This window comes from Zootoca vivipara, chromosome 6 (genome assembly GCF_965207765.1).
Source record: "Zootoca vivipara chromosome 6, rZooViv2.hap1.1, whole genome shotgun sequence".
Classification (NCBI taxonomy): Eukaryota; Metazoa; Chordata; class Lepidosauria; order Squamata; family Lacertidae; genus Zootoca; species Zootoca vivipara.
The window spans coordinates 74,946,474-74,973,351 of NC_142589.1; the positions used below are offsets into that span (position 1 = coordinate 74,946,474).

The following is a 26,878-nucleotide window of genomic DNA, read 5'->3' on the forward strand; positions in this document are numbered from 1 at the left end:
GGGGGCAAGAGTGGACACACCCACTTTGGGGGCTGCCTTCATTTCTTCTGGGAAGATCCTTCCTTGGCTCTTTGCCCTTCACTTAAGGGTGGATTACTGAGCTGAGTAGAGGGAGAGCAGCCTCCTGACCCAGGGCTGTGTTCCTGCCCACAAATGCATACTTACAGTGGGAGTCTCCCCGGTTCCAGCGTGCTGGGTCCAAAATGCTGAAGCTCTTCTTTGATTTGGGAGCTTCCTCGGCCTTCTTGGTACCCGAAATCTGGGTGAGCAGGAAGCAAGGAGGGGGAGAGAGGAAGAATGAGTAAGAGGTGCGGCTCAATGGGAAATCATGTGTTTTGCATCTCCAAGTAGGGCTGGGAACATCCCATGTCTTAAATGCTGCCAGTCAGTGTAAGCAATATGGAGCTAGATGGTCCCAATGGTCTCACTAATATATTATTATTATTATTATTATTATTATTATTAATAATAATAATACCCCATCCATCTATCTGGGTTTCCCCAGCCACTCTAGGCAGCTCCCAACAAAATATTAAAATACAATAAAACATCAAACATTAAAAACTCCCCTAAACAAGGCTGCCTTCAGATGTCTTCTAAAAGTCAGATAGTTGTTTATTTCCTTGACATCTGATAGGAGGGCATTCCACAGAGCGGGCGCCACTACCGAGAAGGCCCTCTGCCTGGTTCCCTGTAACCTCACTTCTTGCAGTGAGGGAATCGCCAGAAGGCCCTCGGCGCTGGACCTCCGTGTCCGGGCAGAACGATGGGGGTGGAGACACTCCTTCAGGTATACAGGGCCGAGGGGTTTTAGGGCTTTAAAGGTCAGCACCAACACTTTGAATTGTGCTCAGAAACGTACTGGGAGCCAATGTAGGTGTTTCAGGACCGGTGTTATATGGTCTCAGCGGCCACTCCCAGTCACCAGTCTAGCTGCCACATTCTGGATGAACTGTAGTTTCTGGGTCACCTTCAAAGGTAGGGATGAAGTAGCTTCCTAATCCCACCTCTGCCCAAATATGGACTCTCCGGGATGTGTACCAGATTGACCCAGTTCTCACAAAGGTTGAAAGGCAAGAGCTAGGACTTTAGTAAACCAGTCTGTTCAAGTTCTCATCAATTGAGGGCGGCAGGGTAAGGGACAGGCACCCAGGTCCCAGATTATTATTCTTTATTACATTTATCCATTGCTTTCCACTAAAACAGGTCGCTTGCAAATCCACAAAATGCAAAACAACCTTGATAATCAATCTGAAGCAAATACACAGGGGGGGAATGGTGCCATTCTGGTTTCAGGCTTCTCCATACCTTCTTGCGGAAGAAGTTGGCTTTCGACTTCTTGTTATCGGCAGCTTTCGTCTTAACCCCCAGGGACTTCATATATGTCACAACGGCGGCGAAAATGGCAGAACTAAGGGACCAGAGGGGAGAGAAAGGAAAACGAAAAGTTGTTGAGTGGTTGCAGACAGCAGTGGGAGACATACAATCTGGGGAAGGCAGAACTGAGCAAACTGTTCTGCTTTCAGTTTTGGTATTATCTAGTAAATTCCCTGGCGAAATCAAACAGAACATTTATATGATGCCCCCTGATGGCACAAGTCAAGGTCACCAGCAATTGAATTGTCATTCACTTCTGTGCCATGCTCTTCTCGTGTTGTTATGTTATGTTGTATATACGAGGAAAGCCTATTTTGTTGCAACATTCCCATATATGCACACTCCTGGAGCAATATTCCAAATTCTCTACAAAGTGCTTTTTTACACACACATGTACACAGGATATGATTCATTGGTACAGCTCCAAAAATGTCTGTACCGGTTGTGGGGGCGAGGGAGGGGCAGAGAACACTCTCTTTTGTGCAATGACCAAAAAACCTAGAGCAAATCACCATGAGTGTCGGGAGGGGAGGGAGAGGGCAGAGGTCACCAAGCAGCTGCAATTGGGCCTTCATAAGACAGTGTTTCTCGACCAGTGTGCCTCCAGATGTTTTGGGACTACAACTCCCATCATCCCTAGCTAGCAAGACCAGTGGTCAGGAATGATGGGAGTTGTAGTCCCAAAACATCTGGAGGCACACTGGTTGAGAAACACTGTTCATAAGAGACACTTGCCCACACTATACATTAAAGCATGTTTACAGCTCATGGTTCTGCCCCGCCCCTCCAGCAAAGAATCCTGGGAACTGTAGTTTACACAGAGCTAATGATACCCAGCACCCTTAGCGAAAGACTGTTCCCAAGATTCTAGGGGGAAAGCCCTGTGATTTAAATGTATGTGGCATGGATCTGGTCCAAGATTCAGGCAGGCAGGCAGCAGAAGGGACAGCAAGGGGCCCTTAGATCCAATGGAAATGCATAAACTCTTGCCTGCAAAAAGACCTCAGGTTAAAAGATCTCTGGCGTCTCCAGGTAACAAGCAAGCAGGGCTGAAAAGGACCTTTTGCTCCAGAGCTTGGAGTCTGGCTACCAGTTTTTGCAGACAGTGCTGGTTTTGGTGGGCAAGCGGCCTGACTCTGGGATAAGCCAGCTTCTTCTGCCTTCTCAGGCAGGCTGCTGCCTTTTGTCACTATCAAAAGCTCAAAGGTTCAAAGGACGGCATACCTCCCCCCCCCCGCCTACATACACACACACACTTCCTGAGCAGTGGCGGAGCTAAATTTGCTGCAGGTCGCATACAGCAGTGTGTGTGTCATGGAACTCTGCAGGGGCTGCACTGTGGAAATAAAACCACTGAACGCCCCCTACACACAACCAAAACAATTGTCTCTGCAGCCCTTTCTGTTAGGTACCTTTTCTCCTCGTCGACAGAAATGGTGGGGCTGGAATCGACAATGAAAAAGGAGAGAGAAAAATTATCATTATTATTATTATTATTATTATTATTATTATTATTATTATTATTATTAAAACATTACAAAGGAGGTCAACTACAGAATACATATTTAACACAAAGATAACCCCCCCAAAAAACCATTTCAGAAAAACAAAACCATTGCTTAGTGAAGTCAAATATAAAATGCACATTTAAAACAGCATAACTAACAAGAGAGTAGAATAGAATACTATCATCACTATGACAGAGATTGGTTGGTGAAATCCACATTGGTTCACCTACTCGATCTCTGCCCCCTTTGCTTCTGCCAAGCAGCTCAGGGTGGGCGCTCTCCCAGTTCACCCTCATCCAAAGCAACTCCGAGGGACAGATCAGACCGTATGGTAGTGAGGTCTGGCTAAGATTTAAGAAGAGGCAGGCTCCCCAGCCTCATAAGGATTTGAACGCAGATCTCCCTGATCCCGGTCCAACATGCTGGGCGCTTTGACTCTCAATAACTGAAGGGAAGAAGTAGGCACAGCTGGATTGCTTGGACAGCTCAGTTGGTTAGTATGTGGTGTTGATAATGCCAAGGTGGCAGGTTTGATCCCCGTACGGGACAGCTGCATTTTCCTGCATTGCAGGGGGTTGGACTGGACGATCTTCAGGGTCCCTTTCCAACTCTATGATTCTATGTCTATGCCAAATCCCTAAACCAGGAACTGCACCACCACCACCACCCCCAGACACACACAGCACCAACCCCAGAGGCAGCTGCATCTCAGGAGCAACCTCCCCATCTTCTCTCCCTGGCTCCTTGCAGGTTTAAACTCACCCGTACAACAGCCCCATATTTGCGCGGTAAGAGAATAAAAGTTGAAAGGCATATACGCATGTTCTGAGATGCGGGGTGCTCTCGAGAGGCGCTCACGGCTGAAATGGAGCTGCTGGGTCGAGTTGGATGCAAGAACTGAGATGGGGACTGGGGGCTGCGAGGGGAGTTTATACGTCCTGCCTGGATGATGCAACAGGAGGCAACATCCCGGCCTGGGCGGGGGGACGTCTCCCTCTCTCTCTCTCCCCCTGCTTGACAGATGGTTTCTATTATCTGGAAGGAACTTGGCAGTGAAGGGGTGGCGGCCTAGGGAGGCCTTGGCCACAACCTCAGAGATGAAACATCAGAGGCAGAGGCCAGTTCCTGGCGCTGCGCCCAGTGCAAACGGGACGGGTGCCAAGGACCAGAAGCTCGGTTCCTGGGGAAAAGAGGAAAGGTCTGCACAACAGAGACGCCCAGTCTGGGTCAATCCATTTTCCCTGGAAGAAGTGGGAAGTGTGGATGGGACAAGCACAGCCTGGGGTGGAGGGGGGTGGGTTGCTGAAAAGTAATAACAACCTGAGTAGGTCCACTAAGCCTAAAGTAGAAGGTTTTAAGAAGCTGCAGAGTCCCATTTTGTTTTGCTGACCAGGCATTTTTTGTTAAAATTTGTTTTTTTAAAAGAAGGTCAGGGAAGATATTGGTATGGAAAAATACACACACACACACACACACACACACTTTCCCCCTACCAATATATTCCCTGGCCATTTAAAAAAAAAAAGATTGTAGAGCATGAGACTCTTAATCTCATGGTTGTGGGTTCAAGCCCCATGTTGGGTGAAAGATTCCTGTGTTGCAGGGGGTTGGACTAGACGACCCCTGGGGTTCCCCCTGCAATTCTACTTCAGGGAAGCTGGGTCTAGGAAGAGACTCCCGCCTGCTTTCTGGGCTGTGGATCTGGATGGGCAGGCTCACTGATTAGGCGCTGGGTGAACAGAGAGACATTCACTCACTGCATCTCCTCCAGCTTCACCATCAGCAACTCGGCCAGCTGCTTCTCCTTGGCCTCGCGGATGCCTTTGTCCTTCGTCCGATAGCCTTCCAACTCAAAGAGCTCAGACTCCCCCGGGGTCATCCCCATCTTCCTCTTTTCCCTGCGGGAAACAAAGAAGGAGGCAGTGAGGGCTCTTTTGTGCCGCAAATGCATGCCCTGAGTCAAGCCAGCTCAGAAAGGCAGAAGGCAGGCGCCTCTGCTCCCCCACCCCAGTGAACTAGGATAGCTCAGTCAGTAGGTCTTGAGACTCTTAACCTCAAGGTTGTGGGTTCGAGTCCCAGGTTGGGGCAAAGGATTCTTGCACTGAAGGAGGTTGGACTAGATGACTCTCGAGGTCCCTTCCCACTCTACAAGCCTATGATTCTATAGGAAGGGAAAGAACTCTATCTCACCAGTAGAGCATGTGCATTGCATGGGGAAGGCTCTAGGTTTGAGTTCCAGCATCCCCAAACAGGACTGGAAAGGCCCTTTGCCGGACACCCTGGAGAGCTGCTGCCAGACAGTGCTGACAATACTGAACTAGGCGCACCAATCGTCTGAATCAGCACAATGCAGCTTTCCAGCGCTGGGGAAGGGCTACAGCTCAGTGGAAAGGCATCTGTTCTGCACATAGAATATCCTCGGATCAATCCTCTGCATCTTCAGGTAGGCTGGGAATAGGCCCCTGCTGGGAACTTTGCACAACTGCTGCTGCCAGTCAGTGTAGCTGATACTGAACTGGATGGGCCAATGGGCTCTTCAGGCCCTCTCAGGGGTCTAGATTGCCAGAGGGCGGCACTCTGGTTCGTTTCACCACCCTCAGAGGATACCCAGCCCTCCCCGATCCTCTCTGCCACTACGTCCATGCCCGACGGCTGCAGGGTCTGTACCTGAAGTCTTCCAGCTGCCGAGCAATCTCCTGTTCTTGGAACGCCTGGATGTCCTGCAAGTGCTTTCGCTGATGGTCATCGGGTAGAAGCTCGGGTCGGTTACGATCTGCGGTAAGGAGAGAGGAGGGCCCCAAATTTTTAGGCATGCTGCAAAACTGGTTGCGAGGGGTACTGAGAGGCTCAAAGGACAAGTCTGGAGGCCCATTGCCAAGGTATCTTTTTTAAGGCAGGGGAATTCTCCCCAAACCTCAATACAGTTTTGTACCGCCCCAATATACCTTCTCGCCAGCAAATGCTCAGAAGCATTTAAGTTCCCCTCCTACAGGGAAACAGGAAGTGCAAGATCCCTTGCACTGTAAAACTTCTGCAGTAAGATGGACAACTGAATTTGCATATTGCAATCTGCATAGTTCTGTGCAAAGTTTTTAAAAGTAATTTTGAGGTTGGTTTTTTTTAAACTAATTTGAAACATGTTAAGAAGCTGCTGGGCAAGAAGAGAATCTGAGGAGGCAGAAGTTTGCCCTCTTTGTTATCATTCAATACTAATTCAGCACTTCTTAGACAGTACTTTAGAGTCCAGTGCTCCAGCATGCTTCACATACATTATCTCAGTCACCTTAGCAAAAATCCCGCAAGGTACATCAGTATTTCTGCTTCCACCTTGCAGTTCTGGGGTGCACTACAATTTCATGATGCCTAAATGAGTGTGCAACAGAGATAGGATTGAGACTTCCTGACTCACAGCACAAAGCCATCGCCCGACTTCAGCTCATCGGGCTGACTGAATCTTCATGCCACATTCAGAGCGCAATGTGTGCGTTAGTACGAACTCAAAAGAACGCGGATGTTTTTGTTGCTTTTCAGAAACATGAGAGAGGTGGAAGGATGAACTCCTCTGGATGGATGCCCTAGGAGTGTGCTTGCTGCAAGAGGTCATGAGAACTGGAACCCCAAGAATTCTGACAGGTTCAACACTCAGATCTCCAGCCCTCGGACATACGGCAAGGCTGCAACTCTGCAAACTTTAAGCATTCCACCCCCCACTTCCCCTGACAGTTCCATGACGAAGGTCTATGGCTGCTGCTGGCCACATCAATGCCATATTTGTTCCTGCTACAAGGGTGTCCTAGAAACTTTCCCAAGCCCACGTCGCTCTGTGCTTCCTTTCACGGTCCGTATCCTTAAAGTCCAGAGGGGTATTCTTGCTGCTATATTTGTACAAGAGCAATTAAATAAAAAATAAAAAATAAACAAACCCTCAAACCGAACTAGAAACAACCACAGAGACTCAGGAAAATAAGCCCTTCAAAGCTCTCCCAGCTGTCCTGGCAGCCGGCCTGTGGAATAAACAAAAAGTGATCAGCCTCCAGGACTGACTGGAGAACTGCCCTGGGATTCGGAGATCGCTCCAAGGGGAGGCATCTCCTCTGTGATTTTGTGCAAACATAGCATCGTCGAGGCAAATCGCTTGCAGCTGCTTGGATGCCACTGTCTCTGGCTTGCCGCCAACATGGAAGCTGCCTCTGGAGCAGAGCAAGCTGTCTGCTCTAGGACGGTAATGCAGCCATCTCTGGGGTGGAGCAGCTGTTTGTTTATCAGTGGTCCTCCTCAATGGGGGGGTGGGGAGAGAAGAGAGTCACCTCTGCTTCTGTGCAGCTATACTCTCATGACGCAAGGACCTATTTGCTTGCAGGAGTTCCCGGGTATATCTAATTAAAAAAGCTAGGGGATGGAAAGGCTGGGGGAAAAGAGGATTCAGAGCCTGAGATTTGGAGAACTACAATGATAATTGGAGGGGGTCTGTACAAGGATAGGTGAATTAACCATCTGCATTGGTAAAACTTGAGGCTGCTTAAGTGGCAGCAGCGGGAATGAGGCTGCCAGCAGCATGAACAAGCATAATCCCCGAAAAACCATTAGGTTGGGCATCGTGGAAGGAACAAGTCCCTCTGGCAGCATATGGGCTTCATGCAAAGGTAAAGGTAAAGGACTCCTGGACAGTTAAGTCCATTCAAAGGTGACTATGGGGTGCAGTGCTCATATCACTTTCAGGCCAAGGGAGCCGGCATTTGTCCACAGCTAGCTTTCCGGGTCATGTGGCCAGCATGACTAAGCCGCTTCGGGCACAACAGGACACTGTGACGGAAACCAGAGCGCATAGAAACGCCATTTACCTTCCTGTTGCAGCGGTACCTATTTATCTACTTGCACTGGCGTGCTTTCGAAGGTGAAATCTCAGAAATATGGGGGAACTCGGTGGCTGAATTGGATTCTCAGATATCACAAAGGGAGCCACTGATACTGGAACCTGGGTTACGCAAGGAATAATGTATTCTTCTGTTTTAAGAACAAAGTATAGAGATCTCTCCCAGGTATTTCAAATATTTTTTGAAAGTCATCTTTTTCAGTCTTTTTTTTAAACAAAAAACAAAAACCTCTTTATTGCCCCTTGCCTTGTTGCATTTTGTCACATTTATTTTCTGGCTTCAAGTTATATTTTTTTACTGTTGCTTGGTTTCATTCGCACTTTTGCAAGCCAGCCTAGACTCTTTTGATGAGGGGGTGGTTCAGAAATAATTCTCTCTCATATAGATAGATCAGTGTTTCTCAACCAGTGTGCCTCCAGATGTTTTGGGACTACAACTCCCATCATTCCTGACCACTGGTCTTGCTAGCTAGGGATGATGGGAGTTGTAGTCCCAAAACATCTGGAGGCACACTGGTTGAGAAACACTGAGATAGATAGATAGATAGATAGATAGATAGATAGATAGATAGATAGATGATAGATATTAAAGACAATATCTCTGGTGATGATGATGATTCCTTTTTTCCCAGCCATTTCTAAGGCCACATTCATGCAGCACATTTAAGGAGCCACAACATCCCTTTAAGCCAGGCATAGGCAAACTCGGCCCTCCAGATGTTTTGAGACTATAATTCCCATCATCCCTGACCACTGATCCTGCTACCTAGGGATGATGGGAGTTGTAGTCCCAAAACATCTAGAGGGCTGAGTTTGCCTATGCCTGCTTTAAACAGTCATTGCTTCCCCGCCCCCTAAGAATCCTGGGAGCTGTAGCTTGTTAAGGGAGCTGAGAGTTGTTATGAGACACCCTCCCACTATCCCCTTCTCAAAGCTAGAGTTTCCAGAAGGGATTAACAACCAATCCCTCGTCACAAGGAACTCTGAAAATGGTAGCTTTGCTAACAAATGTGGCACCGCAGCACATTTCCCATATCAGAAATTCCTTTCTGAGGGTGGGGAACAGCTGGCACTCTCCAGTGTGTGTGGCAGTCAGCTGCAGTTGGCAGGAACGCCCACTAGATGGTGCCATGAAGCCGCAGGACCCATTGCCTGGCTGCACTCAGAATCTCCCCCCCCCCCCGCCTCGCAACCCCCAGTGTGGCAGGAGAAAAGGGCAGGGCCAGTCCGTGGCTCCAGATGAGCTCATCAATTGGCCAGAGCAGTGGGGGAGAGCAGTAGCTCTCCCTGCCTCCCCCCCCCCCAAGCCCTCCAACTTCCTGTCTTTCACAGAGTTTCACCAGCTGGGTGGGGCTCCCCCGACAGCTGCGAGCTACAAAGCCAGGAGGGGGAGCAAGCCGCAGAGGCTGGGGGGGGGGGGGAAGAGAACAGTTTAGGAGCTGCGGCTCAGAAGGAGGGGCGGAGGAGACAATATCGGGAAAGGGAGCAGGAACCAGGCAAGCAGTCTTGCTCCACCACCGGAGACCCAACGCGGTTATACATTATGTCACAAGTTTTCGTGCAGTGCAGCAACAAGTGTTAAGACAACTCTTTGCCGTGAGCTTAAACATAATTTTGCCACACGTCTGCTGTGTGGCAATCAGTATCGCCAACTCTAGAGTGGGATTTCAATTCAGCCCAGCAGCTCCTCTAAACAGCCTTTTCCCTAAGTATTTCGTGCGTTTGTTATGTTTATATACTGCCTTTCCTTCCAAGGAGCTCAAGGCAGGGTGCATTGTTCTCCCCGCCTTGCATTTTTTTCACAACAACCCTGCAAGGGAGGCTGGGCTGAGTAGCAAGTGACTGGCCCAAGGTCAGCTAGTGAGCTTTATGGCTGGGTAGGGGGATTCGAACCGTGGTCTCGCAGTTCGACACTCTAAAGCAGGCACCCCCAAACTGCGGCCCTCCAGATGTTTTGGCCTACAACTCCCATGATCCCTAGCTAACAGGACCAGTGGTCAGGGATGATGGGAATTGTAGTCCAAAACATCTGGAGGGCCGAGGTTTGGGGGTGCCTGCTCTAAAGCATTATACCACTAACTGCAAGGAGCGGAGGGTGGGGTGGGGAGCAGACCACAGGCTTTAGGAGCTACTGTGCCAAAAAAGCCTCTTCGGTTTTTGGACCAGGAGGGGCCATCCCTGCAGATGAAACTCACTCGCTGTGCCTCCAACCAACTTGCAAAACTTTCTGCCTTCTGTACAACTTCCCCTCTGGCTCCTGCAGCTCTTCGACATACTTTGCACTTAATATGAAAATGCTTCACGTACAAACAAAAACCTTGCATAATTTTATTCCTGCTCTTGCCAGCCAGGGAGCAGAGTCCTCAGCTATTGATAGCACCGACACTCACCTTCTGGTATGCCTTTCCAATGAAAATCCTGGTAAGACATGGTAAAAAAAAACCCCACCCCACCCCAACCCACACACACACACCTGGCTTCCCCTATTGCTCCAGAGTTGCCATCAGGCAATGCCAAACACTTTGCACATCCACAAGGACAACTAACTTGACTTTTAGCCAGCAGAACAAAAAATACCAGTGTTTCAGGATGCTGGACTTTGCTACCAGTAGCAAAATTCCATGGCTCTCCTGCAATCACGTAGAACTGCAGAAGACCCGTAACTGTATTTGCTTCGCTCGACACAGTCTGCCAGGACTTTCATAAAAGGATCTATGGCGTTTCTGAATGCATGTAAATTATTATGCAAAAAAATAATAATTTGCAAAAAAAATTATAATAATACCTCCAGAGGGTTGACTTTGCATAAAGCGGATTCTTTCTGCAAAATTCCTCGGTGCAAAAGAGATGAAAGCTTTGTTCCCCTACTGCATACTCACACACAACAAGCACATCATTCGCTTTGGAGCCTTACCCAGCTCAAACTGTACGGAGGATGGAACAGGAACCCTCAGCAGCTGCCGGAAAGAAAAGGGATAATGATTAGCACAACCACCCCTTTATTCTGCCATGGGTTGTGGACCAGGCTGAACCTGAATTGTGGTAAAAGTGGATCCCCAACATCATTGAGGCAGCATGTGAGATTTCCCAAACCCTTGAATGGGCCTGTGAGGGAATCACCCAACAGTTACTAAACCGCTAGAGTTGTAGGAGTGGAGTAATTGCAGGAGCTTCAGAACTTGGGTTTCGAATCTTGGTTATGAGAGAACGCTGGTTAAAGCCAGCAGGAGAAAGTGGTGCTGGAGGAGAGGAAGGGCATGTCTCAAGGCTCTCCACCTTCTATCACATTTTTTGCTTTTAAAATTGCTGCTAGTTTGTTTTCAACTGCTGTTTGTTACTGCAATGTACTTCTGTATGGTGTCCGTATGCTGCCTCATGTACTTTTGTGGACAGAGAGTGGGAAGTTAACATACATTTAAAACACTATGGTACCACTTCAAACACGGCTTTCCCCCAAATGACCCCGGGAACTCCTCCATATTTCCCCTCACAGAGCTACAATTCCCAGAGCTGCTGAAGAGGGATTGACCGTTAAACCACTTTGGGAACGGTAGCTCTGTTGAGGGGAATAAAGGTTGAGGAGGTGCCTCCTGACAACTCTCGGCACCCATAACAGACTACAACTCCCAGGATCCTTTGGGGGGGGGGAAGCCACAACTTTTTTTATTTTTATCACAGCTCTTTAAACCTATGGTGTGAATGTGGCCTGTATGTTTTACTCAGAGGAGACCCTTTGAAATTAATAAATGGGACAAAGTGAGGTCCAGTAATTTCCATAGGTCTACTCTGAGTAAAATTATCAGAACACCACCTGTAGGGTATAGATTCATAAATATCACCATCGTCATCCTGAAGTGCTCTCCCACAGAGTTTGCTCACCCCAGCTTTGTCTAGGAACATATGGCAGAATTCCACAAACTGCTTCTTCGCCTCCTTGGGCCCGAGGCGATTCAGTATGAGGTCCACATGAAGGTAACAGAGCTGAAAGGAAGGAAGGCAGTTAGGAAAGAAACACCTGGCAGCCGGCCGAGGAAAGGAGGGGCCAGGTTCCTTCTCATGTGGCCCTCCTGAGCCAATTCAAGATGGCGACTGCCCCCAAATTCCCAGAGGGTGGATGTGTATGTGTGTTTTAATTAACTGAACAGAGCGAAAGATTATGAGTCATTGAGAGAAGTGTGTATGTGTGTGAACTTAATAGTGTTTAGCTTATTTTTAATTGCTGTCTTGTTTAATATCGTTCTATAGATTATAAATGCCCCATTGATTTGGTAATCATATAATATGACTTACGCCGTAATTGCGAGCATTAGCTTATTTCTTAGTTGCTGGTTTGTTAACAGTGTTTTACAGACTGCAATTGTTTTTCTGATGATTTGTTAATTATATGAATTATGCTGTGCTTGTGATGCTCTATTATGCCATTGCTATTTATGGTTTGTAAGTCACTTTGGAATTCATTCGGAAGGAAAGTGGCACAGAAATGCAAAATGAAATAAAATCAACAGCCAAAACAAGACTCCAGGCCTAATCAATGCAACATTAAATGAGAGAAGGAAGGGAAGTTCAGAAAGCCCCTTCCCTGCTCCCCTCTGCATTGGTCTGTACATGCAAAACAGGGAAATGAAGGCAGGTTATCATTGCTTCCACTAACTGTCAATCATCCTGCCTGCCTGCATGAAAGGGCAAGGTTACACCATTGGATGCCCTCCACTGGCTTGGCTGGGACCAACCACCATTTGGGTCTATGCCATCCATAACTGCTTCCTGCACTGACTTGGAGCCTTAATTTGCTTATTTTCCCATGCCCTCCTCATTCCGCTTTCCTTTTGTGTCATATCCATCAGACTGCAAGCCTATGGCAGAGACTGCCTTGCTTACTGATCTTTATCCAGCCCAACGATAAATGAAAACACGGTTGGTATCCGAATGTGCTTTTCCCTTCCCTACCCTACCCACACCTCCTCCTTTTGCTATTGTGTCTATAAGACTGCAAGCCCCTGGGCGCAGGTCTATCCTACTGTTTGTACAGCACTTTAAAAAATATATTCTTGAGTGCTTCGTAAATAAACTCAGTGCCCTTGCCTGCAGGGCCCGGGGCAATGGGTGACCGGCGAAGGTTTGCTTCTTACTGAGCAATGAGCTAAGAATACCTACCTGCCCCCAGGTTTTTCCTTATATTTCAATTAATAAAAGGGACTAGAAACTTGCTGGGGGAAAACAACAGCTGACAATACAAGGACGAAATCAAGAATAGCAACAGGGTCCTGAGCTTCTGCCAGGAACCTCTCACACACTGAGAACTATGCCACAAAACAGGTATAAGCAACACTGAAATCTGGGCTAGAGCCTTTTCTCCCCAGCAGGCTGGTTTTGTATATGTTTATTTTAGGTTGCATTTAACATGCAATTCCATCACCTGTTGGCAAAACTGGTGCAGCCCGGCAAAACCTGTACCATGTTTTTTTTATCATTTTCATTTTACAATTAAAACAATAGATAAGAATCCAAATACCAAAAACATATTTCGTTTAGACTTCCCACTACCCTTTCCATGGTTCGCTTCATCATTTTCTTTTCCACTACATATTCTAATTAATCCCTCTCTTTTCATTTTCTCATTTTTATATCTCAACAATTGTTACCGCTGAATTTACTCTGCTACTGTTAACTTTTTAATAGGTTTACAATAATTTTCCAAATAATCCACAAAACATTTCCAGTCTTCTTCTTCTTCTTCTTCTTCTTTTTTTTTAAAAAAATTCATCTTGATCTCTTATTCCGTTTGTCAATCTTGCCATCCCAACTGACCGTGCCCTGGACAGATCAGTGCAAATAATTGCCTGCATTAAAGCATGTCAAAAGTATTGTTAAGTGGGAAGTTAACTATTGAAGCTGACAATTGGTGCAAATTATTTGGTCCAAGAAAATACACTCACGCTTGTCCCTTGCATGAGCTTCGGGAAACCTGCAGGGAGATCTACCCGCATGTGCCGACCCAACTAATTGCACCACAGCCAAGCGTGGTAGGAAGCTAGTCCTCATGAATGAATGAGTCTTTAAATGCGTGTCCACTTGTTAGGGTCTTAAGCCTTGTTTTAAATGCATCTGTTGTTTTTAACTTTCGAAAATCACCTTACGTGTAAATCGCCTCGAGAGGGTGGTTTAGAAGGAGATTAATAAATCAACAACGACAAAAAGCAAAGCAAGGCTTACCACAGGGCTGGAGTCGAACTGAAGTACCACATGCTGCAGGAAAACCATCAAGTAGGCCGGATGCCGTGTTAAGAGGTCCAGGCTCTGGAACATGCTGCTTTGTGCATCTGGGTTCTGGAACTGAGGGGAAGAACGAAAGAGTGTGTGTGTTGTTAAATCAGGATTTCCCCCACTCTACCTTCTCCACCCCACCCTCCTTAACACCCCAGGGAGCTCCCTCTCCTCGCTGCCTCCTTTCAACACAGTTCCTTCCAGCTCACACTCGGTGTTTGTTCATGACAAGTTTCCTTCTACTGAGCCCACCCAGTTCAGTACTGTCTACCCCAGGCGTGGGGAACCCTCGGCCCTCCTGATCTTGCTGAACTATGACCTCCCGTCAGCTCCAGCAAGCATGGCCAATTGGCAGGGATGATGGGAACTGTAGTTCAGCAACTTTTATAGGCCATCTGATCAACACAGACCGGCAGCAGGGACTCAGGGAAGGGGTTCTCCCAGCCCTGATTCAACGTTCTGCATGCCAGGCAGGTGCTCTGCCCCTGAGCTATGGTGCTGCTGTGCCCTTCCTCCCGCGCCATTAGAACTCTGGCCTCTCCCAAAACTCCCCCTTACTGGCTCGATGTCGTTTTCGAAGTCCTCGTCTTCTGCTCCGATGATCGCCATGGCTGACCCACTCCGGGCACCCAGTGCCGGGTTCTAGTAAGGAAGACGCGAGACCATCTCAGTGGCAGCCCCGCCTTGGATCACCCATAGCTTGAGGTCCCAACTGAGCACCCTGGAAACTTCATGCACTCTCAAAACAGACCTTTCTCTCCGCCCACTAAACCCTTCATATAACAAGAGTGTTTTGCGTAGAAACCACCAACGCCAGCTGCCAATCAGCGCATCTGATTTATAAAAACACACTGCCCTTTCTAAAATGGAGAAGGGAGCCCTCCAGAGGTTGCCAGTCTTCAACTCCCATCAGCCCTGGCAATTGGCCCTGCTGGCTGGGGATGATGGGAGCTGGAGTCCAACAATGTCTGGAGCGCCACCGGCTCCCTATCTTTGCTCTGTGGTAGGGTTCCACAAACTCTGGTTTCCAGCAGTTTTTGGACTACAGCTCCCATCATCCCTGACCACTGGTCCTGCTAGCTAGGGATGATGGGAATTGTAGTCCAACAACAGCTGGAGACCTAAATTTGGGAAACCCTGTTTTTCTGGGGGGTGGGCAGGTTAGAACTTTGTCTGCCCTACCCCTCACTATACAAAACCCCATCTCTTTCCCCTCCCCTCCCCATCCCAGTTACTCACCCCATTGTATCCTTCCTCCAACTCCATTCTGCCCCTGTGGGGGCGGGTGGGGATAAGGTCCCCAGCAGCTGAGTCAAGGGGTCCAAGTGTTCAGGGTCAGCATCTACCTTTTTGGGGGGGGGTACAGAAAAACGAAAAATTCACAAACTGGGCAGTGGAGGAGAAGCACATAGATTGGGAGTTTGGTTTACAACACATTCCCCATCCCTCCTCTAGGGGCAGACCCACATCCAACGCACTTTCAAACCGCATGGCAATCATGGGAATCATGTAGTTTGTTAAGGGCGCTGGGGGATCGTAGCTCTGTGGGGCTGGGGGTGCCAAACTACAGTTCCAATGATTCTTTTTGGGGGGGAGAGTCACGTGCACTGAACGAGCTTAAAAAAACACATGGCATGGATTTCCGCTAAATGATTGCTCTCTTTAAATAAAACCCAACTTTGCAAGGATTCGGTTTTTCAGGAAAAATACACACCCGTCCTCAAGGAAGAATATGGGAGATGTGGGGGAGGGGAGAGATGGAATGGAAAGCAAGTTGGAGCAGGGGGGGGGCTTCATACACAGAGAGGTATTCAAGCTACCAAGGCCACCCCACCTCTCTTTCTCTCCCCCCCCCAATTACTCAGAAATTCCTGCACTAGGTGGAGGTGACTGCTGCATGAATGCCGCCTCTGTCACCTACAAAGAGGCCTCAGAGAAACAGAGTGAAGCAGGAGGAAAACTCCACACCCCACAGACAGCCTGACTCATAGAGGGCACCTTTCCAAAAGGCTGGCAGTAGTGGCCAGGGAGGAGCTCGGTTTGGAGAAAAATATGGGTCAGAATCAAAACAGCACATTGCAAAACTCTTCAAAGTGCTGGGCCTGGATTGCCATCTCACACAAACACACACTGTCCCAGGGTGGGGTGGGGGGGACAGAATCACCTGATTATTGAGGTTTCCCAGACGGATTATTGAGGTTTAGCCCCAGATACCCATCTCTAGGCCATTGCCTATCTATTTTCCCATAGGCATTATTTGTCTTCTTTCTGCAGAACAGATTAAAAAAATCCTAATAAGTGATTACTACCCTGATGTCCCCTATTGGTGGCACAAAGGAAGGGTAAAAATAATTGCCCACTGGGTAGTTAGCACTCTGGGTAGTTCCCCTAATAGGGAAATGTACAACTTGCAATTTAGAAGTCAGCTTCGGCACCTAAATGGACTAGATCAGGGTTTGCCGAACTTGGGTCTACAGCTGTTTGTTTGTTTGTTTTAGACTACAGTTCCCATCATCCCTGATGATCCTGCTAGCTAGGGATGATGGGAGTTGTAGTCCAACAATAGCTGGCGGCCCAAGTTTGGGAAACCCTGGACTAGATAGATCAGGCTTCCTCAAACTCAGCCCTCCAGATGTTTTTAGGCTACAATTCCCAACATCCCTGATCATTTATCCTGCTAGCTAGGGATGATGGGAGCTGTAGGCCAAAAACATCTGGAGGGCCAAGTTTGAGGAAGCCTGAGATAGATGATCCTCGTGGTCCCTTTCCAAATCTGCAATGCTATAGTTCTATGCCCCCTAGGGCAGCAGAAACACAAACACACACACACACACACACAGGAGAGAGACTCATACAGAAGTGGCCTCACACCATAGAAACTGAGAGCCTATTTCAGTGGCATGGTGCAGTAAATACCTTAAATCAGGGTTTCTCAAACTTGGGTCTTCAGCTGTTTTTGGACTACAATTCCCATCATCCCTGACCACTGGGTCCTGCAAGCTTGAGGTGTAGTCTGAAAACAGCTGGAAACCCACGTTTGGGAAACCCTTCCTTAAATTAAGATAGGAAATTTTGAAAATTTTAGAGGGTCTTGGTGGACCACTTAAATGATTATTCTGCCTGTTGTAGCAATTGCAATGTACTGTGCTAGATGCTGTACGATTTTAAAACTTCATTTTTATTGCTTCTTTCATTTCTTATGTTGTATTTTATTGTACTGCAAGCTCAATTCTTCGGAGTTCGAACCATAATTCAACAGAATACAATATGAGAAACAACGGAAGCCATACAAATACAATTAAAAATCTAGGTGGATATTTAACATGGACATGCCACGGACCAGCTGAATGAACCTCAAAGACCACGATTTTGGGAAGGAAGCAAGCTTGAGGATTAGTCACCATCTAACTTCCATAATGTCCCCTCTCCTCAAACTGCCACAGGGTTCATTTATTTATTCCCTTAAGCAAACAAGTTGCCTTTTATATTCTATTGTATATTTTCTTTTTTAAATCAATTCTTATTGTCGTAATAATCTTATGTAAACTGCTTTGCGAGGTCTGTCTGAAAGCCGGTATAGAAATACTGCAAAGAAACAAGCAAAGCAACACCCTGCCTTAAATAAAACAAGCCATTAAACAAATTAATTATGTGAGAGAAACCACAGAACCATCAAGAGAACACATGCGCTTCACACAGTGTGGCACAGCACTCAAGACACTGCTGGGTGTGCAATGTGAAAAACCCACTTCCTTTGCTCAGCCACAAAGTTTATTATGCGTCCCAGAGAAGTGTCAAGCCAGGCCTTCGCCTGGTCCACTTTTCTGACTCACTGCGAGAACGAGAAAGAAACACTTTGCACATGCATTTTGCAAAAATAAAGGCTGAATCAGCTGCACTGAGGACGAAAGAGGGATGAGGCAAAAATGGCAGGAGCAAAAAAACCACTAAACAAGATGGACTCCGAGGCTGCAGATGGAGGACCTGTCTGCGAGGTGCTTTTAAGGATATGGGAGCGGCACAAAAAGTTTCTAGCCCCTTTACACACCCCCATTCCCCATCTGCCCTCACGACAGTTGCTACCTGCAGCCAGGCGGGCAAAAAATTCCAGGCAGGAAGTGAGTCAGACCATCGTCCTTGCCTGTGTTTCTTGAGCAACAACAGAGTTGGGGGTGAAGACCCGCACGCACCAGGACACCTGTGCCCCTCAGGGACTCCCCCTTTCCTCCGGGCCTGAAGGAGAAGGCGCAACTGCTGCAGCCGGGCACAATAACAAAAGGAGCGGCCTGGCGTATTTACAGAGAGAGCTGATTTCCTGCAAGAGGAAGTGATATAAGAACAGCCACCTCACACTCCTGCAAGTGCAGAGAAAAAGAGAGATCTGCTATCTCAACGGGCCGGGGGGGGGGGGTGGCAGGGGGAGGCAGTTGTGTCACCTATAGGGCGGGGAGGGGAGCAAGTCTCATGGGTTATGGAGGCAATGCAACAGCGCGAAAAGAGCACCGCTGGGTTATCTAGCGCAGCTTTCTGCTTCCAACAGGAAGTGTTGAAGTAGGAACACAGGAAGCCGCCTCGCGCCCAAGTGAAACCACTGGCCCATCTATTTCAGTATTGCCCACGCCGACAGACACTGTACGAAGTTGCAGACACAGGGGCATTCCCAGTCCTATCTGGAGACACCAGGTGTCAAACTCAGGGCCTTCGACATGCCATGTAGATGCTCTTATTTGCCTCCGACGCCCGATATTCAGAGCTAGGCAAAATTCACACCATGTATTTTAAGCACCACTCAATGCCACTTTAAACGGTCATGGCTTCCCCGCAAAGAACTCTGGGAGCTCCCAAGGTGCTGAGAGTTGCTAGGAGGTCCATTATCCCCTGCATGGAGCTACAGTTCCCAGAGCTTCCTGTGAAGAGGTATTGACTGTGAACAGTTGCGAACGTTGTAGCTCTGTGAACGAAACAGCGGTCTCCTTTAAATAGCCATGGCTCCTGCCCAAAGAATTATGGGAGCTGCACTTTGTTAAAGGTGCTGAGAGCTGTTAGGAGGAAACCCCCCCCCATTTCTCTGAGAGAGTTCCTGGCATGGTGTAACAATAAAACCCTCTTAATGGGAAAATTTGAGAATTGGGGGTCTGTAAGAGGAATGGGGGGGCATCCTAAATGATTCTCGGCAGCCTTAACAAACAACAGCTCCCAGAATTCTTTGGGAGGAAGCCATGGTTGTTTGAAGTGGTATCAAAGCACTTTACACGAATGGTGTGGATTTGCTGCCTTTGAATATGAAGGTTACCTCATTGCCTTTCACAGATTCGTCCTCCTTGAATTCAGTTGGTATCTTGTGTGTTTTCCAAAGTTATGTACAGTGGTACCTCTACTTACGAATTTAATGCGTTCCGAACGCACATTTGCAAGTCGAAAAAAATTGTAAGTCGAATCCCATAGGAATGCATTGGGAGAAAAAATTCGTAAGTCAAAGCAACCCTATCTAAAAATTCGTAAGTAGAAAAAATCCTATCTAAACCGCATCCAAGATGGCGGACGGAGCTCCGTTCGTAAGTAGAAACATTCATAAGTAGAGTTATTCGTAAGTAGAGGTACCACTGTATGGTGGCTTTTTGGCGGTGAATCCCGCAGGCCAGAACTGGGGTGCCAGTGGCCTTATCTGACTACCACTCCTATCACCCCCTGCTCATTGGCCATGCTAGCTGGGGCTGATGGGGAACAGAGTCCAGCAACAGCTGGAAGTCCACGGAAAGGCTGGCTTAAATGACTTGCCTATGTCAAATTTGCATTGCACAAAGATTCCCCAATTGTTTTAGTAGCCTCAGCTCCACTCTCCTGGTTATACCAGCCCACACACCTCTCTCTCAAACCCCACCTCCCCTCAATTGCAGCATGGATCTGGTTCCCAGTTCCAGGCTCTGCTGATGTCCCCACAGTCCCTAGACACAACCTTCCTCACAGGCTTCCTCAGTCTTCTGAGAATTGCTGGAACAGTCACTCCTCCTGCTGTGATATCCTGCCCCCTTGGCATCCCCCTGAGATTCCTCTTCCAGCTGTTTAGCAGAGGCAAGGGGGAGAAGGAAGAGAAGGCAGAAGATCTCATCAGAATATTTTGCACACTAAAGGGGAGGGGGTGGTGGAAATTCCTGTGTACAAATTTTGTGTTCTGCAAAGCACGTCTTGATCTGTGTTGCCTTCGTGTTAACATTAGTGCTGTACCATGTTGTCGTCTCCACCTCACCAAAAAAAACCCACAAAAACCCACAATGCATTTTGCTCTGATATTTTCAAAGATGTGCAAATCGGCATAGGCTTTTGTACCATTTCTGGAATCCCACACACAATCTTCTTCTACAGCAATCTAAGTTACTAATCATTCTATCACCATCAATCTATGAATTGCCTTCTAAAACACTGTCTCAATGCGATTTACATATAAGAAACAGGTTTATTTAAAACAAACACCAAATACATTTAGAAGATGACTAAAACCCTAAGAAGTGGACACTCGTGATCAAGGCCCATTTATCCAGCTGAGAAAACCTGTCGGAAAACAAAAATAACTCCAATTGTTTCCCAAAAATACAGATAGTGGGTCCCCGTTATCTCTCAACATAAATGCTATTTCACACAGAACAGGGTCAGCCACACACTAAAAGACCCACATGAGAAACCCTCCGACAGACCACAGGAATCTGCTGGGGACATAACTGGGTGGCCTTCACTACATCTTCCGGGAGCAAATTTCAAGTTTAACTACCAGTATGCACTGTGTGAAGACACCTGGTTGACTATGGCGAGAACCATAGCAGCATTTGGGAGAAAAGTGGGTCTTCTTACATATTCGTACGTATTCTTATACTGGTTTAAGGTTTCCCTTCTGAGTTCTCTCTCTCTCTCACCCCCCCCCCACACCCCACACAGCTTAATTTCTGAAGCTCTGTTCCGGATATGGACATCTGCGAGAAGTGGGGGCTTCTTGGTTGCAGAGCTAACACCATAAAACAGACTCCTTAGCAAGGCCTGTTCAACACCAACACTAAATGTTTTTACATGGGTTGAGGGAAGCTGGTAGTTCGGTGGGTTAGAGCAGGGATGGAGAGTCTCTGAGCCTCCAGATGCTGCTGAAACTACAACTCCCATCATTCTCAGCAGACACGGCCAATAGTCAGAGGTGATGGAAGTTGTAGTTCAGCAACATCTGGTGCCCCACCGCATACAGAAGTTCCCAAGTTCAATCCATCTCCAGCAGGGAGAGATTCCCTGCCTGTAATGATGAAGAACCGCAGCCAGCCGGTGTACACAATTATTTTTTATTAAATTTGAACTAGATGGACCAATGGTATGACTCAGTAGAACAGCGTTTCTCAACCACTGTTCCGCTGAGACGCTGGCTGGTGTGCCGTGACATGCGGCGACGAGAAGGGCGATTTGCATTGTCACGTGCCTGGCGGCCGCCAATACACAACCCTAACCCGCCGGACGGCTTGTGAAGCCTTATTACAGGAGATTGCAACCAACACAGCAATTGGCAAGTGTTTCTTACAGTCATAATTATAGTCAATATAGGGCAGCACAGAGTTAAATTTTTAAACTTTTTAAATGGTCGTGTGCCTCGTGATTTTCTTCACGGAACAAGTGTGCCGTGGCCCAAAAAAGGTTGAGAAACACTGCAGTAGAAGACAGCTCCCTATGTTCCTCTCACCATTCGAAATTAGCCAAGTGCCAGGGTGGCACCTGAAGTCTCCACCATCTGGAAGTGCATGCCTGGAGATTCTTGGATCCGGCCTGTTTTCATACACTAGCAACACATCCTGTAGAATTCTATCTGTTACATTTTATCTGCACAATCAGAGCAAATTTCAGGAACCAAAAAGTTGTATTGAAAAGTTGTTTTGGTGACTGTAGCCCTGGTTTAAGGAGCTATTTGGCACCTAGCTACCGGTAATATATCTGGGTTTCTAACACTGGTTCCTATTCAAACAGCAGTTCTGTTTCCCCCTCCCCAAGAGGTCTTTGTCACAGCTTTGCTTCCCTACATGAGCCTTCTTTCTGTTGTTCTGTCTGGTTCAGCCTTCCCCAACCAGGACTCCCAACCATCTCAAAGGCACCAGGTTGGCAAAATCAGGCCTGCTTATACAGTCCCATTTTCCATTCGTATTTTCTACATTGTTTTGGTACAGCTTTGGCTTTATTGTTCTAAGCAGCTCTGGTTTCTGTCTGAAAAAGAGTGGAGCGAGACAGGGGGGGGGGGAACCACACAAAAACAGTCCAATAAACAATGAGAGTCACAACACTGGGGTCACTTCCTGTGGCCCTCTGAGCACATGTCAGACACATGCAAAGCCACCTCTGTTGTTTTCCAATTGTTTCAGCCTGTGGGGTGCCCCCAGAGCCAGAGATTTGGTTTTGGGGCCCACTACAGCGAGCCCACAAAAAAAACCTAAACACGCAACATTTGCTGCTTTGTGCCACACATGGCACTCTGTGCATAGACTGAACATGAACTAGCATGCCACTGTTGAGAGCAAGCCACGAGCCAGCGCAGGCAAAGCGATTTCCTGCTGCAACCACATGGGCTTGTCATTAGCCGTCAGTTGAACTTGTTCCTTTGTCCTCCCTCTCATTTCCCTCGGCTGTCTGCTTCAACTGTCAGAAATTAAACTGGAAGCTCCTTGGGGCAGGGAGCGGCGCCGCACGCAGGCGACACTGCAAACTCCAGTGCTCATTTAAAGCGGCATTCTGGGAAGTGCAGTTTGTGAAGGGGTCCACAGAAACACCTTGTCCTTCACACAAGAGCTACAATATCCAGAGCGGGTTAGCAATCAATCCCTCTTCCCAGGGAAGTCTGGGAATTGTAGCTCTGTGAGCGGGGGGGGGGTCTTTCAACATCTGAAATGGAGGGTGGGGATGAAAGTGGGGGTGCGATGCTAGTGCACAAAACACACTAAACCCCCACCTTCCACTCACAAAGACAGGTGGATCCTTTCAAAAATGCAACCCCTTCCTCCTGGTGCACACACACAACAGCATCCTTTTGAGATACGTTTCAGTAGTAGACAGTGACGAGTTGTCCTAATAATAATTTTGGGGCCCGCTCTTTCAAGCCAGGCAGAGTTTGCTGCCCCCACGACCAGTCGCCAGCAGCAACACATGAACCAACCCATGGGGAACTAGTTGTACATATGTGGGGGGAAACAGATTCACACTATTGGCTGCAGAGATATTCATTCCATGCCAAGCATACAGCACGGAAAACACACTGAGGGGTCCTTTACGAAGCAAAATGAAATGAAGGGATCCTTTAACTGGTAGGGTGATGTAGGAGGGGGGAGGAAAAAGATGGGGCAGAGGACTTTCGGCAGCCTAACCTCCCCACCCCCGCAAACCACCAGGCTCCTGGCATGTGCTCTGGAACTGACCTCGCAGGCTCAAGATGCCTCCCTGGCTAGCAAAAAAATGTCTGGCATGCAAAAGCTGCGGTCCAAGGGCAGCTGGAGTGATGAGAGGCTAGAGGTGGCAAGGGGAGGAGGGAACAACATGTCTCTATAGAGGGTAGGCAACCAGTTCCCAGTTCCAGGTAAAGCTGGCTGTTGTGTCGCTGAATGCAAAAAAAAAGGGGTATGCAGCTTGTTAGGAATTCAGCTGCAGGGAAATATTTCCCATATTTCAAACACTATCGCTTCAGGGGGGGGTCTTGATTTTATTCTTATTTACCTCCTTAATTCCAGTTCTAGGTCACCGGAAATGGACTGCATTGGGAATAGATTTAAAAAAGACTTACCCCAGATATGTGTGTTTCTTATAAGAACAGATGGAATAGCTGTGCGGGTGCTAGGCCATGCTGCTTTTTGGTCTGAACTCAATGTTGCCCACACTAGCCTTAGCCAAACTGGTGCTCTTCAGATATCTTGGACTACAACTCCCATCAGTCCCTGCTGCCGGTCCCTACTGGCATGGAAAGCACTTGCTCCAACAATGGACTGTGGACTTTCCTTTAATGGTGGTTGTAAACACGCAGAGAGTTTTCTTTTTAAATGCACAAAAAACAGCGTAGCCCTTTTCCTGCAAAATGCTCAAATGGCACACACTCCCATTACACAAAGCATTCCCTATTTTTAGAAAACAAACGATCTTTCCCAACCCACAAAAAAAAGAAGTTTCTACACCTACATCAAAAGCAACACTAATAGCTCACCTATTATTATGAAATTCATTGCCCTTCCTTCACCAGCGGGTGCCAGGGCGGGTAACAACAATTTGACACCGAAAATTAAAAACAATTAAAACAGGCACAGGAATAGGCTGGGCCCTGAAAACACACCTCTCAGGTTTCAAAGGACAGGGTAAAGATGTCCTTAAAAATCCCATCTATGAAACAAACCACCCCTTCTAAACACAGCCTCCATGGGTCGCAGAGCAAGGATGGGAAACCTATAGTCTTCCAGAAGTCGTCAGACTACAAATCCCATCAGCCTTGGTCCCTTCAGACTCTATGATGCTATGAATAAATAGGCCCCAAAATGTGTGTTTAGGTAAAAGGTAGGTCCTGGGTCTGGAAAGGGCGAAGACACCTGCTGTAAAACTAGCCTGAAAAAGAGGGGAGGACGGTGCCAGGGAAGCCTTGCACCGTCGTCAACCTGGTGCCCTTGGGGATGATGGGAGTTGTAGTCCTACATCTGGAGGGAGGGTGCCAGGTTGGTGAAGGAGGCTGTGTGAGGGCCTTTTAGCCTGAAACACAAAACCATGTTTCTAATTCTGAAAAGCCGTATCAATGCCACCCCATAAACACATCCTACTAACAGGCCTTGCTCTCCAATCCCAGTTTCCATCTCTCTAAAACCTAAAATCCATCCTTTTGGATATTCCTTTTTAGGGACAAAATCATTTGAACATCAGCCTCCCTCCCTCCCTGCTAACATAATACAGTACAAACTTTCAGTGCGTCCAGCTTCCATCCTAAGCAATTTCCCTTCCTCTCTTGAACCTGTGTATTTTTCCTTTTATATCCCCATGTCTTATCTGAGAAGCTGAAATATGTGGTTCCCCCACTCTTCCTCATTTAATCTTCACAACAACCCTGCAAGATAGGTTAGGCTGTGAGGCAGTGACAGGCCCAAAGGTCACCCAGCCAGGGATTTGAACCCTGGTCCAACGCTCTTAACCTCTTTTCAGTTTCAGTTTCAATTCAATTAATTTGAGTTCTAGTTCCAACCCTTTGCCTTCGCTCCCCCAGCCTCTTTCTGCCACGGAATAGTTTGAGGGCTGCCACACATCCTGTGGTCAAAGTCAAGGCTCAATCCTGGAATAACCGCAGCCAAGAGTTACCAGGAGCATGTGCAGAATACAGTTACCTCCAAAAGAAAAGATAGCGAAACTCCAGGAATCCACGTCCCCTCCAGCGCCGATTTAAGGGAATGGGCTCTAAGGTTACCCAGTGATGGGAGGGAAATATACTCGGCACCTAACTCGGATCACTCCGCTTCGCCCGCTTATTGACTGACTCCTCCATATTTTCCAGGAGCACAGCCCTGGAAAAAACACGTCGCGAGGGTGGCGTTTTCACGAGTCTGGCCACGAACACGAGAGCCTGCTCCCACGCGAGACGCGATTCCGCCTGCAACCCACTTACTCGGGACTAAGCCCCGTTTGAATCCAGTTGGGCGCCTGCTCCCGAGTGTAAACATGCACGGACAGGGGCTTGCGCTGGAACGGTGCAAAAACTCCCAGCTCTTAACATCTTTTTGTTTGGAACGAGCAAAGCGCAGCATTCGACCACTAAGAACGCTTCGAACCGGAAACGGACCCCCTCCCCCGCGCCCCTCGATCCGAATCGACTCCGTGCACACGCGCGCACCTTGGAGCTCCTCACCTGGATCGAACTTGAGTTTGGCTCCTGCTGCCTCCCGACGCAAGGCCCTGGCGGGGTTTCCTGTTGCAGAGGGCGACTTGCGGGGAGGGGCTGGCCGGGGATGTGGGGCGGTGGGGGGGGGAGCAGGAAGTCGCTCGCAACTTTCCGGATCCCTCCCCGCCGGTCTCCTCCTCCTCCTCCTCCTTCCCGCTGCGCCTCCCCTTTCTGGGTTTCTCGGCGGCACCTCCTCCTCCTCTTCCGACGCTGGCTGGCGGCTTTGTGCTGGAATGCCGCGCGCGCAGCTTGCAGGTAGACGAGGACGCGGGTCGGGGGGATGCACGTGTGAAGGGTCGGAGGCTGCAAGGCAGGGGTACGAACGCGATTCTCACCCGTTTCTCGGGCTGGGGGGGGGGCCGCATAAGAAAGTCGAAACAGACCTCTAGCCCCCCCCGTGTTACCCAATCAATTTTATAGACTAAACACTGGAGCATCTAAACCGCGCAATCAGGATCCTGAGCACGTGCATCGAAAAGCAAGCTCCGTTCAGCTCAGCAGGACATCGGCTGCGCAGCGCAATCCTAAAGCCACTAGACTCGACGGGATTTGTTTCACTGAGTAGACATGTTATAGGATTGCATCGTCATCGTTTGTACGCCGCCTTTCCAAGGAAAGAACCATGCCCAAAGCGGCTCACAGCAAAGGAAACAAGAATACCTCTCAAAAAACGACCATACAATTTCATAATACCGTCGATAAAACAGCGGGGTTAAGTATGAAGGCAGTGTGGAATAGTGGTTAGAGTGTTGGGGCTAGGATATGGGAGAAGAACAGGGTTCAAATCCTCACTCAGTCATGCTCTCTGGGTGACCTTGGATTCAGTCATTGTTTCTCAGCTTCACCTACCTCACAGGGTCGTTGTTCGGATAAAATGGGGAGGAGGAGAACCATGTATGGGAAGTGGGTGAAGTATTGGTAGCTGGGGGAGAAGACCCTCCCCAT

At 48.1% G+C, this 26,878-nt stretch overlaps 1 protein-coding gene across 22 annotated transcripts in view; it reads right to left on the reverse strand.

Moving 5' to 3' along the window:
- Positions 1-26,106, reverse strand: part of ARHGEF1 (Rho guanine nucleotide exchange factor 1) — a 51,714-nt gene extending 25,608 nt beyond the window's left edge. For 17 of the 22 annotated variants that reach the window (XM_088672640.1, XM_060275609.2, XM_088672639.1 and 14 more), the window contains exons 1-11: positions 25,901-26,106; positions 15,262-15,368; positions 14,581-14,664; positions 13,972-14,091; positions 11,638-11,739; positions 10,673-10,715; positions 5,553-5,658; positions 4,643-4,783; positions 2,790-2,819; positions 1,309-1,411; positions 166-259 (exon numbers count right to left, since the gene is read on the reverse strand). In XM_088672640.1, coding sequence (XP_088528766.1) covers positions 166-259; positions 1,309-1,411; positions 2,790-2,819; positions 4,643-4,783; positions 5,553-5,658; positions 10,673-10,715; positions 11,638-11,739; positions 13,972-14,091; positions 14,581-14,664; positions 15,262-15,288 — 850 coding nt within the window. In that variant the 5' untranslated portion in view covers positions 15,289-15,368; positions 25,901-26,106. Of the gene's footprint in view, positions 1-165; positions 260-1,308; positions 1,412-2,789; positions 2,820-3,647; positions 3,798-4,642; positions 4,784-5,552; positions 5,659-10,672; positions 10,716-11,637; positions 11,740-13,971; positions 14,092-14,580; positions 14,665-15,261; positions 15,369-16,186; positions 16,286-25,900 lie in introns of those variants that run through there. The other 5 variants (XM_088672630.1, XM_060275601.2, XM_088672636.1 and 2 more) reach the window with 4 other exon arrangements.
- Between the last annotated feature and the right edge of the window lie 772 nt (positions 26,107-26,878).